The sequence below is a fragment of the Populus alba genome, chromosome 9 (genome assembly GCF_005239225.2).
Source record: "Populus alba chromosome 9, ASM523922v2, whole genome shotgun sequence".
NCBI classification, from domain to species: Eukaryota; Viridiplantae; Streptophyta; class Magnoliopsida; order Malpighiales; family Salicaceae; genus Populus; species Populus alba.
Window position 1 is genome coordinate 10,752,087 of NC_133292.1, and position 18,076 is coordinate 10,770,162.

General features: G+C 36.6%; 3 protein-coding genes across 4 annotated transcripts; all 3 read right to left on the bottom strand.

Moving 5' to 3' along the window:
• Positions 1-2,331: 2,331 nt before the first annotated feature.
• On the bottom strand, positions 2,332-3,917 carry LOC118058811 (myb-related protein 308). The gene is made up of 2 exons (XM_035071563.2): positions 3,182-3,917; positions 2,332-3,089 (listed from the first exon to the last, which is right to left on the bottom strand). The coding sequence occupies exons 1-2, from the start codon at positions 3,442-3,444 to the stop codon at positions 2,543-2,545; spliced, it is 810 nt and encodes a 269-aa protein (XP_034927454.1). The 5' UTR covers positions 3,445-3,917; the 3' UTR covers positions 2,332-2,542.
• A 2,843-nt stretch (positions 3,918-6,760) lies between these two features.
• On the bottom strand, positions 6,761-11,311 carry LOC118058813 (L-ascorbate peroxidase 3). The gene is made up of 9 exons (XM_035071565.2): positions 11,078-11,311; positions 10,861-10,985; positions 10,723-10,772; positions 9,678-9,743; positions 9,550-9,598; positions 7,994-8,076; positions 7,818-7,897; positions 7,627-7,729; positions 6,761-7,084 (listed from the first exon to the last, which is right to left on the bottom strand). Exons 1-9 carry the CDS (start codon positions 11,188-11,190, stop codon positions 6,893-6,895), a joined length of 861 nt encoding a protein of 286 aa, XP_034927456.1. The 5' UTR covers positions 11,191-11,311; the 3' UTR covers positions 6,761-6,892.
• A 376-nt stretch (positions 11,312-11,687) lies between these two features.
• Positions 11,688-17,430, bottom strand: LOC118058812 (synaptotagmin-2). 2 transcript variants are annotated; one of them, XR_004689235.2, is made up of 13 exons: positions 16,934-17,430; positions 16,724-16,822; positions 16,589-16,639; positions 16,380-16,503; positions 16,024-16,142; positions 15,835-15,936; positions 15,185-15,259; positions 14,606-14,682; positions 14,234-14,480; positions 13,807-14,154; positions 13,254-13,385; positions 12,343-12,677; positions 11,688-12,259 (listed from the first exon to the last, which is right to left on the bottom strand). XR_004689235.2 is itself a non-coding variant. In XM_035071564.2 (12 exons), exons 1-12 carry the CDS (start codon positions 17,042-17,044, stop codon positions 12,546-12,548), a joined length of 1,617 nt encoding a protein of 538 aa, XP_034927455.1. In that variant the 5' UTR covers positions 17,045-17,430; the 3' UTR covers positions 11,918-12,545. The 2 variants fall into 2 exon arrangements, 1 of the variants encoding a protein (XP_034927455.1); XM_035071564.2 differs by having other exon boundaries at positions 11,918-12,677.
• Positions 17,431-18,076: the final 646 nt, after the last annotated feature.

Consider the following 18,076-nt stretch of genomic DNA (forward strand, 5'->3'; position numbering starts at 1 on the left):
CATTCTCCACACGAAATTGCTTGGTTTATACACCCTTGATCATGCGATGCAAAGATCTTATATATATATATATATATATATATATATATATATATATGTTTTCCATCTATACGAAATGATGAAGGCGATGATGTATAATAATTGAGCATTTGAGGGTCATTTTGGAAAGGCAAGGATCGAGAAGAAAACTTGGAGGGGCCCTCAGAAAAGGTTGTGCATGTGATGTTGGTAGAAGTTGAACTATTTAGCAGTGAAGGGAGGGCAATTATTACGCCATTGATAGTGAAAGAAGCAATGAGTTAGTAATAATAATAAGAAGAAGAAACTTAAGCCTTGTTGTTTAATTTTTCTTCCTAGAGTAAGAGAGGGAGAAGCCATGGAGGGCTAATAAAATATCTCATGGAAGCTTCTATTGTCCCTACCTAACACCTTTGAAAATGAAAATAAGAGGTTAACAGTTGAAAAGTGGCTGCCTTTTCTACATGGGAATCGCCATTTTCTTTCCCTCCTTGCTCTCCTTTCTTTGGGCAAGGATCTTGTTTCAAAGCGGCTGCCACCACCAAATGGGTCCTCTTCTTCGTCCTAGAACTAGATCAATTTCCTTGATTTTCAGAGCTTGAGAATTTAGGGTTCATATATCCCTTTCTTGCTTGATGTTAATTTCTTTCCAACAATATCTTTCTATTTTTTCCAACCACTCCTGTGCCTGGTGGATTACTAGAATTGTTTGTTGTTTGCTTGATAATCCAATTACTATTGTTTTTAATGGAAGAACTGTTTGTGCTTTTGTGTTTATAATTGCATATTTTAAAAATATATTTAGCTTGAAAATGAATCAAATAGATGTTTTGGAAGTGTTTTTTTATTATGAAGAATCGATATAATGCATTTATTTCGAGAAAAGTAATCCATAAACGCACAAATGTTACAGAAATAAATAAAATAATAATATATTTTTTGTATAAAACTAGTCTATTATTTTACTAATTAATTATCATAGTTATAAAATCGTAGTAGAATTGTAAGAGTTCTCCAGGGTTTAGTTTAGCTTTTACCTAGTAAAGTTTCAAGAGTTAACTTCTTGACTACAATTCTATTTAATTGGATAATAAACTTGATCAACCCCCCAAGTTCTTGCCCTAGTTCGATAAATGGGATTGCATTCTCAAGAAAATAGTTATAATTCTTTAACTTGATTGACACTTATGGTATAAATTATTTAATTCAAACCACTAATGTGTATAAAACAACCCTTAATTAATAAATCCATGTAAAGACATTATTTCACGTTATCACCGCACGGTTTTTCCTTACTAGAACAAAACCTTCAAGATATTGACTCGTAGTACAGGTGAATTCACTCTTTAAACTATGAACTCATAGTCTTTCACGAAATCGAAACGATAAACGAAAGATTCACTCTTTAATTTATAAATATTGTATTTATAATGTTAAAAAATATCTAAAATAAATTGTGGTTGTTGAAATTGAATGTAAGTCAATCCAAAATGCAAACACTGCCAGCTAGGGTTTGATCAGAATTCAATTATGCAATGCAATTGATTGGATAGTTTTAAAACTCCATCCAAACTTGATTACTACTATTGAATCATAACTTAAAAATGTTAATTCTAATTGATTAAAAAATCTACTTTACACTAAAAATAATCAATGAGTTTTTTTAGCCCGAGTTCTTAATAAGGTTATTTTTTGTTTTTTTTTTTTTAAATTCAAGCCGGTCTAAACGGCAGGGTTTTATAACAGTGGGTGGTTGTATTATGGGGCTTAGATAATTAATATAAGGTTGGTAGAGAGTGGTACTGCAGACAGTTTTTAGTTTCTCCACATTTTTTATATACGCTTTTATTACAATAGAAAAGATGGGTTACCCACCCTCCTCGTTTCTCCTCCTCTCACGGCTTATCCATTTTTTTTCGAGTATAGCAAATCAAACTTTTCCAAAAAAGACAATCCCAAAAAGATTCTAAAATCGACAACAAGATAATTCACAAGAAATATTTTTAAAAAATAAAATTGCGGGCATTTTAAGATTATCCTTGTAGATGATCTATCATTTCTCAAGTTCTTGGCAAATGGATCAGCATCGATCTTGTTCGGCAATACTCGCCCCTAAAACCACAGGAGAGAGGAGGGAACACATCTTGAATTCAAATCTTGTAGAGAAATATTTTTAGAGGGGATGGTATTTATGGAGAAATAATTAGAGAACTAATAAGGCTATTAATTAATAAACTATTGCTTTATGTTTACCTGCTGGCAACACCAAAAACTGAAGAACCAAGCAAAGAGAACAAATCAAATCTCAAGGGGTGGAAAAGGCTCATCAATTATAATGATCGCTAACCTGCACTAATAGTATATGTGCACTATCATGCACTAATCATGAATTCATACAAATTTGAGAGTAGGAAAAGAAAGGGGGGAATTGATAAAGAGATTTTCAATTTAATAGCAATCCCTTTCTCCTTTCTCTCCATTCTTTTTCAACTACAGCATCAACATTAATTAGCCCCAAATATCTTTATTTCATCTCTAAACTTCTATAATCCAAAACACCACTTTTCATGCCCAAGAAGTCATAACCATTCTTTGTGCTAGTGCTGCCACTGCTCCCAACAGTGCTCACAATAACATTGCAGCTGCAATCCTTGCTGTTTTGAAGCCCCAAACTGCAAGCAAAACAAAGACTTCTACTTCCTCCGGTCTTGAATGGCTGGTGATGATCAGGCTGGTTTTGGGAAGGAAGGCTAATTCCAAGTTCGAGATTCAAGTCTGGACACCTTTCTTGAACTTGGGTTTTCGCTTCTGTGCATACGAAAGCAGTCGCGCTAATTAACTTCTCTTTAATTTCCTCTTTAATTATAGAACCCCGAGACTCTTCTTCAACTGAAGTGGTGGTTGTGGTGAAAGATATTGTTGTTGTGGCTTCCTGTGCCGGTTCGTTGAGTGGCCTATGAGTTGCGGGATCTATGCCTCTGTTCAAAAGCTTCCTTCTTATATGTGTGTTCCAATAATTCTTTATCTCATTATCTGTTCTCCCTGGTAATCTTCCAGCTATGAGTGACCATCTACGGCAAGGATAACAAATATCATTAGCATTAAATAGTCAACAATATACAAAAGGGCTAATCTTTTTCTATTGTTAGCTAGCTATGCTTACTTGTTTCCAAGGAGGCTATGGAGTTTGATAATGAGCTCATCTTCTGCTTCGGTGAAATTGCCACGTTTAAGGTCAGGTCGTAAGTAGTTGATCCAGCGAAGTCTGCAACTCTTGCCACATCTAAGAAGGCCAGCGGCTTTAGGAAGTGAACGCCAGCAACCTTCACCATGAGCTCTAATGTAAGCAACAAGGCGATCGTCTTCCTCCTTGGTCCACGCACCCTTGTTTGTATGGGCTTTTTCACAGCAAGGAGACCTTCCCATTTCAGTAGGATTCTCAAGTAGGACTGGTGATATTTTTGGTGGGTCTTTTTTCTTTTTTTCGAAGAAGGGTGTGTGGTGTTGTGGTAGGACTAGAGAGTAGAGACGGAGGCCTCCTTTTTTTCTTGTTGCTAGAACATCAAGGCCGGCCCTTGAGAAGTGATTTTATAGGCTTTTGACTCTTTTTAGAGAGAAAGAGAGAGAAAGGGAAGGGGGTAGAAGTGACCCTAATTGCTTCTAGATGCGAGTTGGTGAGACGGGGTCGAGGGGGTGGCTGGTGGTATCTCTCTTGATGGTATTAGCATCAAAAAAAGGGACATTAAATATAGCTAAGCTTCAGGTAGGTGTAAAGTAAGATTATATTAAATTACAGGCAGGAGGACATGGTGTGTTCTCTGTCCCCTCCCTCTTTTTCTTTTTTTTATTTCATTTTTTCTTGTCTTCAACTCCGGACAACTGTTGATTAATTACCTTAGATGGCTCTCCAATCTTCCCTAGCTCACTAGACAACATATACTAGAATTCATGCACGCCCTTATATTTATATCCCTATTGCTGTTGGAACTAACACCGATGAGGGTGGGTCTGTAGTGAGGTCCAGTTTCGTTCTTTCTTTCTTTTTATGACCAATCACCATGCTTCCATGATTCTTAATTGCCCTTTATCCTACAACGAATCGGTTACATCTTTCTTTTTAGTTATTATCTTGCCGCCTAAGGAATCCATCTCTGTTCATGTGTGAGTGAACCAATGGAGCTGCAATTTGATAATCTTGATCTGGACTGTTTCAGATGCTTAGCTATGAGGTTTTATAAGACTTAAATCCCATTAAAAAAAAATACCCACTTTTTAAATGAGTAGATATTAATCTTAGCTCATTGCAGTAAGATCTGGGGACTGTTTTTAGGCTTAAATGAATCTAGTTAGGTTCATGGTTCTCAGCTGAGGATCTTGCTAATTAGTAAGTTGGTTGTGATGGGTAATGGAAAAGAAATGCTCAAGTGTGCAGATGGTAGTTAGCTGTGGCTCATTATTCTATTGGTATGCATGAGAGAGAGGGAGGGAGAGAGAGAGAGAGAGGGTTTCTAGAAGAGTTGGAGGTTGGATTCAAGGGAAGATGACGAAAGAAAAGGGAAGAATAGGGAAAAAGATAATGAGCGTGGTTGTGGTTGTATGTGGGATTTGGTTCACCTTCCACTTTTTTTCCTTTTTTTTTTTTTTCCAAACCTTGTGGTACAAGTCCAGGCAATAAGAAGGTTGATTCACCTTTTTGTTGCTATTATCTCTCCCCTCCGATTTGCGTATTATTTGCTACCCACCACCACACAGTCTCTCTCTCTCTATCTCCATAGATATATATATGTGTATATCATCATGAAATCCAAGTGGACGGGAAGGGTGAAGGATCATGGGTAGAAGTTGCTGTCAAATGGAGTGAGAGAGGGAAGGATGTCCACTTGTGTAAATTATGTGTGTATTTCACCTACTTTTACACCGTCTCTGACCATCTCTCGACTGGTCCGACTCTGGGCTCACTTGGATGTTGAAACTTTGTGTGATTTTATTCCCACACAGAACTCTCCCTCTCCCTCTCCCCCTTCCCCTTCGTTTTTCACAGAACCCCACCTAAGCTTATCCACACAGCTTTCAAAAACTAACCACACAACAAAGACTAGTTGTTGCTACATTTAATAATGGCTATGCTCGAGAATTAAAGGGTGAAGGTAGACATTGATATGCTCAACAAAAAATTTGCTCTTGCAACATCTACAATTAGATGCTTCTTTTTTTACAAAAACTTTCTTGTTTGTTTCGGTTTTTGAGTTAACCACTATCACATATATATATATATATATATATATATAATAACTTTTTAAAAATTCATTTTTTATAAAAGCTATTTCAAAAAATGTATTTTTCCACCATACAAATAAATCACTTATACATTAATCATTCATGTCTTTATGTTGTTTCAGTTCAAATCTTATCACCTCAATCAGTTAGGTTATTGTACACTGTTGGTTGGCACAAATGTCTCTTTCCCTACTGGTCTGCTCTACTATTTTGTGCACACAAATAAATAACTGCCCAAAAAGAGAGAGAAATAGAAGGAAAAAAATCAATCAAAGTTGTGATTTGGTACGGTAGGATTTTTTAGGGCTAAGCTTAGGATTGGCAACACTCAAGAAGAAGTGGTGACAGCCAGCTAAGCAAGCACGTGAATGTCATGTGCTTAGGTACTGAGCAGCGCGCAGGCTTGTGGCAGAGTCCTTCAAAGTTAAAACTCTTAATTACCTCTTAGGCAGCCCTTCCCACGTGGGACTCCTTAACCTTAGCACAAGGCAGCTTCCTCTGACCCCCAATGAGGATATAGCTTGAAACAACGCTTTCTCCAAACCAAATTAATGCACTTTTATTTTCTGGATACATTATTGATGGAGAGAAGAACCAATCAGATCTTCCACATCCATCATAGCCAAATCCCACTTTTATTCTATGGGTAATACTGTTTCGTGTGAACCATCATACCCATTTAAGTATTGAAGCAAACGCAGATTTAAGAGGAAAAGCACTGCGATGGAGTACAAGAAGAGATCTATTGGAAACAGCACCACCTCCTCTCTCCCTACATCTCTGTTCAATGCCATGAGAAACTTTTTTTCTCGTGACTTTTTGTTGAATTTGAATCACCATGAAAGAGTAGGAAACAAGCCCACTTCCATGTGTACACTCACAATCGATGCTCCAAAACAGTGAATATACTGTGTACTGTTTAGATAACCAAGTTTCGTCTCAGGCCGTGAGACGTCTCAAGCTACCCAATAAACTAGGGCCTTTGTTATCCAATCATGATAAACCTCAGATTCAAGGACCTGATTTGTTTCTTTCTTGATCTAAAGTGGGTTGTGGAAAGAGTGGAAAGACTTTCGCTGTTCATGAAAGCATTAAAATATGTCTCAGGATAGAAAACATGAACAGCGACAGGTGAGGAATGCAAGACACCATAGCCATACACCCAGCTCTTCCAATCCATTGCTTATCGTTTGAAATGAACACTCAAATCAATATCATTGAAAAAGTTGGATTCACTATTAAAGATAAGAAAGAAAGCATCGAAAGAAGTGTGGGCACGCACCTAACCATGTGTACCAAAGTCTTCAATGCAAGAGACATCACCGGAATTTTGCATACCTGTTAATAAGACGTTACTTTCTAGCACAATAAGTTGGCAAATTGATCAAAGATCTTACTCAAAAGAGATTCATTTGCCATACATGTGTTTTGATATTGACTTTGCAATGAAAAGAGATTGCTTGCATTGAGTAAAAGTATGTGTTTTCGCTATTATTGGATACAAATATTGAGTATTCAGCTCGTGGGCTGTGAAAATTAAGCAAATGCCACTGATTTGTTCAAGAAAATAACAGTACATGAGAAGGTTAGCCAGCGTCTACTTCATTTTCTTGCGAACTTCGTAGAAATAGCTAAGGATCACGACAGCCGCAGCAACTGCAACTCCAGCTACACTTTGTGCCAGTACAGTGGTATCCTTTACCTTGAACCCAGAAGACTCTTGAGTGAACCCCAGTTCTGAAAGCTTCTTGTGCGAAGCCGCGTAGTCTCTAAAGAATGCTTCTTCGTCCTGAGAAACAATAAAAATTGAACAAAAAGAAATCACGTATCATATTATATCCCCAGAGTTAAGCAAGCACATTGAAGTCCCCACACGCTCCATGAATCTAACTATGACACCAATCTGAATCTCGTGTATTATTTATTAATGATTCTAGTTCGAGGTGCAAATCAAGGTATAGATTTACCCTTGCGATTCCCAATCCTAAGGGGGGCAAAGATCCATAAGGATGCTAGTTGGCGAATAGAAGCTTGAAAAGGGCCAGAAAGCCCAATTTAGAGTAAGATTAGATTAGGGTCCAAACTAACCATGGACAATGTAATTCATTGGTGTTCAAAAAAACCACTCTCGAACCGTTACTCGTCACTCAAAAAAGATCTATCAAAAGGAAAATAAAACGCATAAAACTAGGTTTCAAGATGGTCGAGCCAGTAGTTTTATCCAGACCCAGCCTGCATTGAAAAATCAAAGCAGGTTGAAAGGGGATCGGAAAAGTTTTGACGAGCCATTCATGCAACAAGTCATTTGGTAAAAATGAAAGCCCACATTACCTTAGCATACAGCTCAACATAAGGACGGAACGCAGGGTCATCCAACAAAGCAGTGTCTGTTGGAAGTTTCAATAACCCATCTGTCTCCCCCTTCAACAGTTCCCTAGTACCGCCAGTGAGTGAAAGATTAGTTAATTTCATAATCTCTACACAGATAAATGATAGTGTGCTGAGCTTGCTTTAAAACTTACACAAAGTACGAGTTATCAAACTTTAGAGGTTCCTGAGTCCAGGGCCCTTCAAAACCAGATCTGTCTGGATGTGCCCTTCCCTAAACAGAACAATATCCGCCAAAAGAATTACAGATTGGAGCATATGTGGCTTATCAGAGCTACGTAGAGGATCAGAAACAGTTCTACAGAATTACCAGAGTATGACCTCCAGAAAGTGCCACGATATCTTTATCAGACAGACCCATCCGATAAAAGATGTCCCTCAAATGTGGTGAACCTGCCATGGTTCATAAATGAATAGTGAAAAATACAAGTCCTTTCAAAGTGCCCTATTTAAACATATGAACTTTCAACAGGTATGCATAGCCAACCCACAGGCACTCTTCTAAGGATCCATGTGAACAGAAATCATTGATATGTAGCTGTCTAAAATGTGAAATGGTCCCCATGAAACTTCTCAGTTCTACATAAATATTCATCTTCGATTAGCTTCCCCTAAGCTAGTGGCGAAGATAGAAGTTTTTATTAAGGTGGGGAAATTTTTTTCATATGTAAGAATTAAGAAAATTATGGGGGCAACTGATGTATTTTTATTTAAAATTATCATGAAAAATTGAAAGGTACAAGGATTAAAGTGGGAAGTATAAAAAATTAAAGGGGTTTCATAGTTGAGAATTAGGAAAATTATGTTGGGCGACTAATGTATTTTTATTTAAAATTATCATAACAAATTGAAAGTATAAGGACTAAAGTGATAATTATGACAAATTTAGGAGCGCAATTGCCCCCCTTCCCTAATGTGTAGCTTCGCCCCTTCCTATGCTGAAAGTCTGAATAAACAGCCCATATGAAGACCAAACAACATCAATTTTTTAGTCATAGAACAGCTGCAAATTACAACTTATACACAAATTTCTTACACAGAAATCAGCACGAATCTATGCACGTTGTGAGATGAAAGAACAGATCAGTATGACTGCTCTATCAGCAGAACCAACGCAAGTAAAGATCATCGCATGAATTGAGATATGAGAACCTGACACTCCTCCACGTTAAACCACCTACTAATGGTAGGACTCTATGGATTTAGGAGTAATTTTATGAGACAGAACATACAAAAGGGTTCTGAAACCAACAGACAAGCAATTATAAGTGATTCACCTACAAATAATCTTGCCTGAAAATCTAGCATGTATCTTCATGTGCAATGCTTAGAGTAAACAAATGCTTTGGGTCCCCAAAATGCACTTGCTTTGCATTTTGTGTGATGGTTCTGCCTCTTTAGCCAAACACCATAACAATTTACAATCCTGGCTAACATTCAAACTCGTGTTCAACACAATACCCATGTTAAGGAAAGAACTTTCAGGTACACATGGAACATAAGTTCTCAAAAATTGGAAAACTATATTGTTGAAATAGAAATTCAATAGACTGAGAAGACTACTTGAAGACAGCTGAATTCAATGGATAATTATAGCCAGCGAAACTAGCCTGCTGCGCATCAGTCCTGTACAGCGCATACCCCCTTAACTATTTGTTCTCTTGATACTGTAAACATGCAAATTATGCAATGGATGGCTTATTTACAGAATGACAAAGACACAACAAAACACATAGATCCACCTTCCCTTTGAATCAGGTTTAGCTAAGTTTATGGCATTAGAAGAAAGCAAACAACGATTTGAGAATTTCCAGCCCCTGAATTAAATTAAAGAAGTTTCCACAATAATTAAAATACTGAAAATACCTAGTTTAGCATTTGGAAGTCGCCCTTCCTTGGGACAAATATTTGAATCCTAAGAGATCAGACATATAGTCAGCAATGTTATGAACTCATAATCACCTATATCGCCGAGAAATGCCACAATCACATACCCTTCTACCAGGAACAAAATCAATGGTTGGACCCCCAGTGACCTCCACTGCAACAACACCTGCAAGCTGAACATGAAAGTTGTTGACTAAGAATCAAATTGCTCATTGTGTTTGGAAACCCAACAATTATGCTCAGAATATTCAAATATTTCATATTCAAACCACCACTCATTGTATATCAACAACTACACTCATTTTGAACTGAATGTACCGACTGATGTAACAATCATGGAATTTAAGGTTTGCTGGTGTGTTCATAGTTTGGAAAATATAGTTGTGTATCATGCCAAGGATCAGAGCTGCAACCATGAATCCATGATAGTACATTTGACAGTGTCCACCTCCCAATATCCTTCAACAAATTCCTCCTATATGGGTAGGATAAAATACTAGAAGAAAATCTCGCCAAATTCTTCCCTGCAAAACTTAGAAACCTATTCATCAATTAAAAGGACACCGTTGGTATCAATATTCGTGAGCACTCGGTACCAGCATGGATGATAATGAGACAGGAACACTATACTTGCATTAATAGAACTCTTCATTTCAATGCAAGTAACGTAAAATTGTTGAGAAGATTGACTGGACAGGTCAGGCAGTCACATTTTAAAACTTCAAGCCTTGTGATTTAGTCGTGTCAGTGGTTGTAACGTCCTTAGAACTTAAATCTCTATCCACAAACTACATAGTTAGTTTTTCCATTCCCCAGGAAAATGAGCGTGCCTTCCTGGACACGTGTGCGTGTGTGGTGTGTGGTGTGTGGTGTGTGATCCTTGGAATATTCCATACATGTTCCACCTCTCCACTCACCCACACGAAATATCGCTACTTCATTTACATTATAATCACAAATTTTTCAATTACACATCCACATATGTTATTTTTTGACAAGAAAATCAAGATATATGTTAATTATTAACTACCAAATCTGTGAAACAACACATTAAATAGACATAAAAATGGAAAATACTACTATTAATTGAACAGTTATTTAATTATCTGCATCATTAATTAAACAATTCATCAACTAATCAAAGAAAATCACCTGGTATAAATCCGCATAAGTAATCTTCGGATGTTTCGCCTTCACTCCCTCTAAAAAATTAAAAAATCATAATCATAATCAAATATTAAAAAAAAATCAACAAATCAGGTGAGTTAAATTTCAGTGGAACTAACTAACCGCAAAAATCGATAGCGATTTTCAAGCCACTATTAGAACCATGAGAGTACTCTTCTTCATTCCTTATCGAACCATTAGCTCCTCCTGTTTTCGAGTTCTTATCATACGTTCCTGCATCATGCCACCTTCAAAAAAACCATGACCGCAAAATAAAAAATCAATCGAAACAGAAAGATTCAAACAAAGACAATGAGTGGTTAGTTAGTTGGTTAGTTACGCTAAGCGAAGCATGATAGGAGCGCAGTTTTTGTAAGCGATGAGAGCACGGAGATCGCGACGTGCTTTGTCGATCTCTTTCAGGTACTCTGTGTCAACGACCGGTAACGCCATCGAAACACTCTCTCTATGACGCTAACAAACTTGAAGAAGGAAAGAGTGAAATTGAGTGGACTGGCCTATAAAATGAAATGAGAGCTTTAAATTTTGGATAAACTGGCAAGTTTGGATTTTGCGTGGGTGGGATCAGTGGTAATCTTGTTGAGATTGCTACGTGGCAGCTAGCTTGAGTGTCAATGTTTTATATGCTTTTTTTACATTTTTTTTTTTTTTTCCAACTCGTGAAAGACCCTGTATTTGCTTCAAGACCATATTTACGATAGCCGGTCCAAAACCTGAGTTGTTAGGGTTGTTTCGATCAATTCTCAGGTCTGTGAGCTAACATGAATTTATTTTAAAATAATATTATTTAAAAATAATTTCATGTTAACTTATTGAAATAACTTCGATTTAGGTTTATATTTATATATATTATATTTAAAAAAAAAAACGATTTTAAAAAATTAAAATATTATTATTTTGAATAAATTTAAAAAAAAAAAAAACAAATATTTAATAAACTTAGAAATCTTGTATTGAAATAATCAAGTCAAGTCAATATATTACTCCTGAAAATTGAAATAGTCTGTCAGAAATTTGTCAAACACACGGCCACTTCTGGTCCCCTTGGCTACCAGCTTTCTGTTCTCACTTGGACTTGGTTCTTCATCTAACGAAACAGTCCACAGGCTACCCTGCCAGGTCCTGAAAAGGCTCAGGAATTCAAACAGGAGAGAATAGATTGCTTAAAACCAAAGGGCTTTACTTTATTGCTTCTGTACTGCCTAAATCACAAATGTATTCTGATTGATAAAGCATCAGGAAAAGCAGCCAAACATTACTCATAATGTTCTCGAGTTAAGAGTGTGACAGGACCATCAACACCCTCTGCACTAAAGGCTTGTGAATAAGGTGTTATAAACACCTCTTTTGAGTGAGCTTTTCCCCGAGGAATACATCTCCATTGCTTCTGCAGCAGAATCCAAAACACATTCACGGGAAACCCGAACATTCTAGCACTGTAGTCTTCCAACCCTCACCTGAATTTGTATTTATATTAAAAAGCGGGTAGCTTTTGTGTTTCCTGTTACACATGAGAAAAATAACTCGATTCAGTACACCCAGATGCATCTTCAGCGATTATATTCGAAAAACAGAGAAGGCTACCTCATTCTTTATAGCACTAGATTTTGAATCCCGTGTAAGCCCATGAATAGTTTCTTTAATTGCAATCAATGTACATAAGCAACACAAAGAATTTTGCAGAAACAATAAATACTTTCCTTTCACACACATCCTATACTCGAAACAGAGCTTGAATTTCGAGGCTTGAGAACAAAGAAAAACAAAAGAGAGGGCAATCGATAGGCTTATGAAGCTGGTCTCCACTGCAGCTCAATCTGAATCTTTCCATTCTTCGAGTCTATAAGGTGAAACCTCTCGTTGATTCTTCTGTTGCTAACAACATCTGAGAGATTGATCTCCGCATAACCAAGTGATTCCTGGTTAAAGAACAAGCAAACAACATGAAATTCTTCAACCCTCTTCTGGATGCTAGACACTCTAAAAGCTAGCGCTGATTAAAAACCAGAACAATAACATTCAGAGAATGATTTTTGAATTCCAATTCATAGCTGAACTGGATTGTCTGCTTAGTTAAGCTTTCATATTTTATTCAACCACAGGTGTTAATAGAGAGAGTGCCTCGGGAAAAACTTTCCAGAAAACATCCTTCCAACTTCACAAGCATGAGAATAAAGCGCTATGACTTCCTTTTTTGTTTCCTTGGGATTATTTTCTCAAAAATGGTAGTGTATGATGATCAATCAAATTCTACAGAGCATTAAGTCATAGTGCCATGACAGAGTTTAAAATACCCACTGGATTTCTGTTTCCCCAAGTATCCGAGCCTTGTGACAAAACCTTATCTTTGGTGAGGACTTTTTGTGTAGAGATGGTGCTACCCAAGCAAACCATCCTCACAAGCAAAATGACTATGATTACTTTAGTAGCATACGCTTCTCATACTTTATTATCTTTACACAGGGTTAGTTAAAAAGAAATTATACAATCTGTACCTTTGGATTGAGCAGGCCAATCCTGGATGAGGTGCTAACAACTTCCACATGTAGCTTCGCATTAACGGGGGGCTCCTCCAGTGTAAACTGGAATTCCTCCTCCCATCTAGGATCTCTGTTCTTCTTTACACGCTGTATGAAGAAAAAATGAAACTTTTAATGCTAGGCCTGTAAATGTTAGCTTCAAATTAAATTCATTGATTATCTGCCTGCCACCGGTCCCGGGTTTTTGTTTCAGAACAGAATGGTGTCCCACCCATCACCAACAGTAGACATTTCTGAACATTAACTTGCATGAAGAAATGGACATTGCTGAGAGGAAAGAATGAATTCCAAAACTATTCACTCCACATGACCACCAATGCCACTTGAAGTAAACAAAATATAAACTAGAAGCGAAGTTCTAGAAAAATAAGTTCAGCATGTTTCTCCCATGAATTTCAGAAAGAGCTCTTCAGATGAATCATGTGCAAATAAAAATGCAAAGAAGGCTAACAGACCAGGCACAGATACGCTATATTCTAATGCAAGTTTACATGTGTAAATTATATACCTTGGTCTTCATCTCCTCCCCTCTAAAAAGAAGTCGTACGTATGGATTAGTGTGATGCTTTCCTTCAACATCCTGAGCTTCATGAATTGTTACAACAAGCAGACCTCCACCAGCAGGGGTCCCTTCAGGAGCCTTCTGTTCCACCTCATCTTTAAAACTTTTGTTTAAATCGTCCTCTTTGAAGGGTTTATATGTCAATTCCACCATAAGCTGCCCTCGTGACTTTTCATTCTGAGGATCATTCAAGTCCATATTTTTAAGGAGGTCGAGAGTCATGACTTTTGGTTCCTCTGGTGTGAGATCTTTCAGTGGCACTACATTCATACCCATCCTGTCATGTTTGCCTACCTAAGGAAAGAGAATAGAGCAGCTTGAAATACAGAACAGAGAACAGAAAGCTTCTTAGAAGCAAATGGAGATTTTTTACCTGCTCCCAGTCAAAAACACGAAGCTCTAAAGCCTGAGACTCTGGATCTTTAACAACCAAATTGAATTCTTCATTCCATTCAGGGTTCAAGTTCTTGTGCTTCACAGTAGTCTTTTTGGCTGGAAGCTTATCTTCAGTCAGCTTTATTTTCACATAAGGGTCTGATGCTCCCATCAGATCTTTCTTCTTCAGCTTCATTGCCCTCAAAACCTTCACTTTGAGAATTCCCACAGGCCTCTTCATGGCACTGGATTTTTCATTCAAATTGGTAGGCCAAAACATGAGGGTAATTAGCATAAAAAACTGTCACGACTTGCAGCAAACTTTAAGTCATCACAACTAACTTATTTTCAGAATATGGCAAAAACTTACTTTGCAGGATCCAAGATGGGTACTTCCAGGGTTTTAGGCCATAGACACATGTTTGCAACCTGATCTTTAATAATCTCCTGCAGCAAAAACCAATTTACTACTACTAAAATCATGGACCATAAAAACATTAAACAGATAATATGTAACATCAAAACTCATTGCTTTCAAAATTTTAGCAACTTAAACTTTCAAATATTTACACCACTTTTCACAGAAACCACTCTTGGAAAAAATTGAGTTTTCCTCCTTAAACAAGCAGAGCAGATTTGTAGTAAAACAATGAAGCATCCACAAGAGGAACTCACGGGAGAGGAGATGACAGACACTGAATTAGATCAATGTATTCTCGTAATCAGAATTCAGTGAGGTACACAATAATCAAACATATTCAACAACTTAGGTGCTGGTAGTCTAGAACACTTTTGGCGAAGTAACAAGACAGGTTCAATACTCAAATAACCAGTGGCCCATCCAGCCCTGAAAATAATGTTCTGAATCAACAATGCTTTATGCCAACCAGGGCAACATGAAAAAAGACGTGAAGGGAGTAGAACAAGATAGAAACATCTAGTACTGTACCTGGACGACCCTGTAAAAGCCAGGTATTGACATTAGATCAGCCCCCAAGAGCTTGAGCCCAAAGTCAACATGTGGCTGCAAAATAAGACACGAGAGAGATGAAAATAATCACATATAAACCCACTGATATGCATGTATTCTCTAAGTGGTGGTGTATATGAATGAGAATAGACCCAGGCTTGAAGTTCTCTTACAATAGACCATCCCTCAAAATTTAGTAAAGAAATCATATAACAAAACAAATATCAGTATAGGAATTTTACTCGGAAATTTATGGTCAGCCTTAAGATAAAACTGTGTCAAACTGCATTTGCATTAACTGGTCAATTCCCGTGATCTAACAGAAATGTGAAATCTTAAAAGAGCTGTAAGAACCAAGAAAATGGTGGGACATAGAAGTTCCTGTATGAGAATTCACAAAATCATTTTTCCTAATACAATTTTCTGTACTCAATAATTTGTACCTACCTATATCTTCTGGATTCTATTCTGTATACAAGGATAAATGCTGGCCAAGTTAGTCCTAGAGATCATGTCACTGTTGAAACTTAAAAGGGGCATGGTAGTAAGTATCCATGAAAAATCAGATGCTAATGCCTAACACCAACCTTTCAAGAATGACCAGGAGAGCAGAAAAAATAAACACCAACCTTCTCCATGAGAGACACATAGATGTTGGCAAAACAAGGAAAACTAGGAACCAGGGGCTTCAAAGTTATGCGTGGTGAAGCAAAAACTTGTAAATCAACCACCTGAAATTATCCAAAGAGTTAGAAAACAGAATTTCTTAAATCCAACTCATCAACAGAACAACTCCTTCTGAACAGGAATCCAATTACCTGAGCAGTTGCTTTCAACCCAAATGCTTTAACAACAACAGTGACATTAGGATTTCCAGCCCATTTGATGCATGGTTCCATTATCAACTCCTTCTCATCAGTGACATAAACTTTCATACCTGATGAGAACAATATTTAAAATTATAATAAGAAAGTCAAAGAAATTGGACAGAAACCCTCTCTAAATATTCTAAAGCCATTTCCAAAGCACAGTTTCCTTCTCCCTTACAAAATTTTAAAGATTCATCACAAAATGACACGACAGGATAACTTCTATTCTAACTCAACGCATAAAACCATATTTATGCATCTTCAAGATTTGTCCTATCAACTACAAAAAACAGCTCCCTACTGACCGTGAAAAGTTGGCGGTAGGGTTCCAAGTGTAAGAGTTTCAAACTCAACCGCATCAATTTTGTATTTCGGAATCTGCTCAGCAATTATCGGCGTTGCAATATTCTTCACAGTCTTACAAATGGCCTGCACAAAAACAGAATCAAAATAGTTAAAAAGACAATCAGCAAGCAACTAAAAAGAAAACAAGAACCAGCCATGGAAATCAAACCTTGTCGAGGTAAGGCCACATAAGTTGAATAAACCTGTTAAGCCAATCAATCTACAAACACAAAAACAACTTTACTAAAAAAACAAAATGCAGTTTGTTCTGGGAAAATTGAATCCACAAATGCTAGTCACTTACGCGATCATAGTCTGGATTTTTCACCCATAGCGGTATTTCTGGAAGAATCCGTTGCAAAGTTTCGGAGTCTTGCTCTGCCAATGGCCGAACCTCAGGATCCTTTACAAAATATAATCAAAATCTAAGCAAAACAACCTTAAATTAAGGAAATTAATTTCAACAACCTCAATACATGCAAAAAGATTAAGAGATAGTAAAATTTCGTTTTACCTTGACATCGGTGGGTTGGAAGAAGATAAAGAGGTAATAACCGATGGTGAGACCCGTGGAAACTCCAACACCAAATCCACAGAACCCTGATATTGTCCTAAGAAACCCCATTTTTTTTTCTAAGTAAACAAACAGACCTTAAATATCTTCTTCACGAGAGTATTTTAAATCAGAGAATTTGCAAGGATAATTAAATTTTATTCTACAAAGCGTCTTCTCGATTTCTCAGATCAGACACTAATTACCATGCATAATAGTGATTATCAATCAAATGACTGATCTGTCCTTGATTCGTTGCTATGAGAACCCCGGGAAGAAGATTTGAGGGTGAAGAATTCTGTGGAAGTGACGGAGAGCGCAAGCATGATTACAGAAACAAGAGGGAAAAAACTAAGTTTCTTTAGTCCTTGTAGATCAAAACGTATTCAACCTGAACTCTTTTAGTTTGAACTTTCCTTCTATTAATCCTATACTTTTCAAAACGTTCCCATATGATTACCTAACAATAAACAACTAATGGAAATTAATGAAGGGGTGGCTTTTTTAAATATTTTGAGTAGTTTCATTAAAAATATATATATATTTCTTGGCTAGTTTTAGGGATATTTTTAATATTACTTAGTATTATCTATTAAATGAAGTGTTTTATTTTATATAGTGCATTATTATATGTTAATCTTTCCATGGTTGTAATATAATCATGATTTTTTATAGCATGTATGTTGTTGTAATTTAGCATGATTTTAAAACATCCTTGGCATTACTAGCATTTTTTCAAGGTTCTTTTTTTAATTTTTTAAGAAAAAATACAATATAATATTAAAGAAGTTTGAAGCGAAAATATATAGAAAAATATATGCAAGAAATAAAGAGATGGGAAATAATAAGTAAATAAATGTACATGCACTTGCACGGGGAAGGTAGTCTTATTTAAAATGGAATTAGGAATAAAAGTGATCAAAGCAAAATTGTTAACCTTATAATTTAAATAGAAATTATAAGGTTAACGTTGAAAGATTCTGAACTATGGGTGCTAAAGTGGATTGTTCCTCTTGTCTGGAGAAATTAAAAGTATAGTTTATACTTTTTCTCAAAAAAAAGGAAAAAGATTTATATATTAAAATGAAAACGGAACGTGATGGG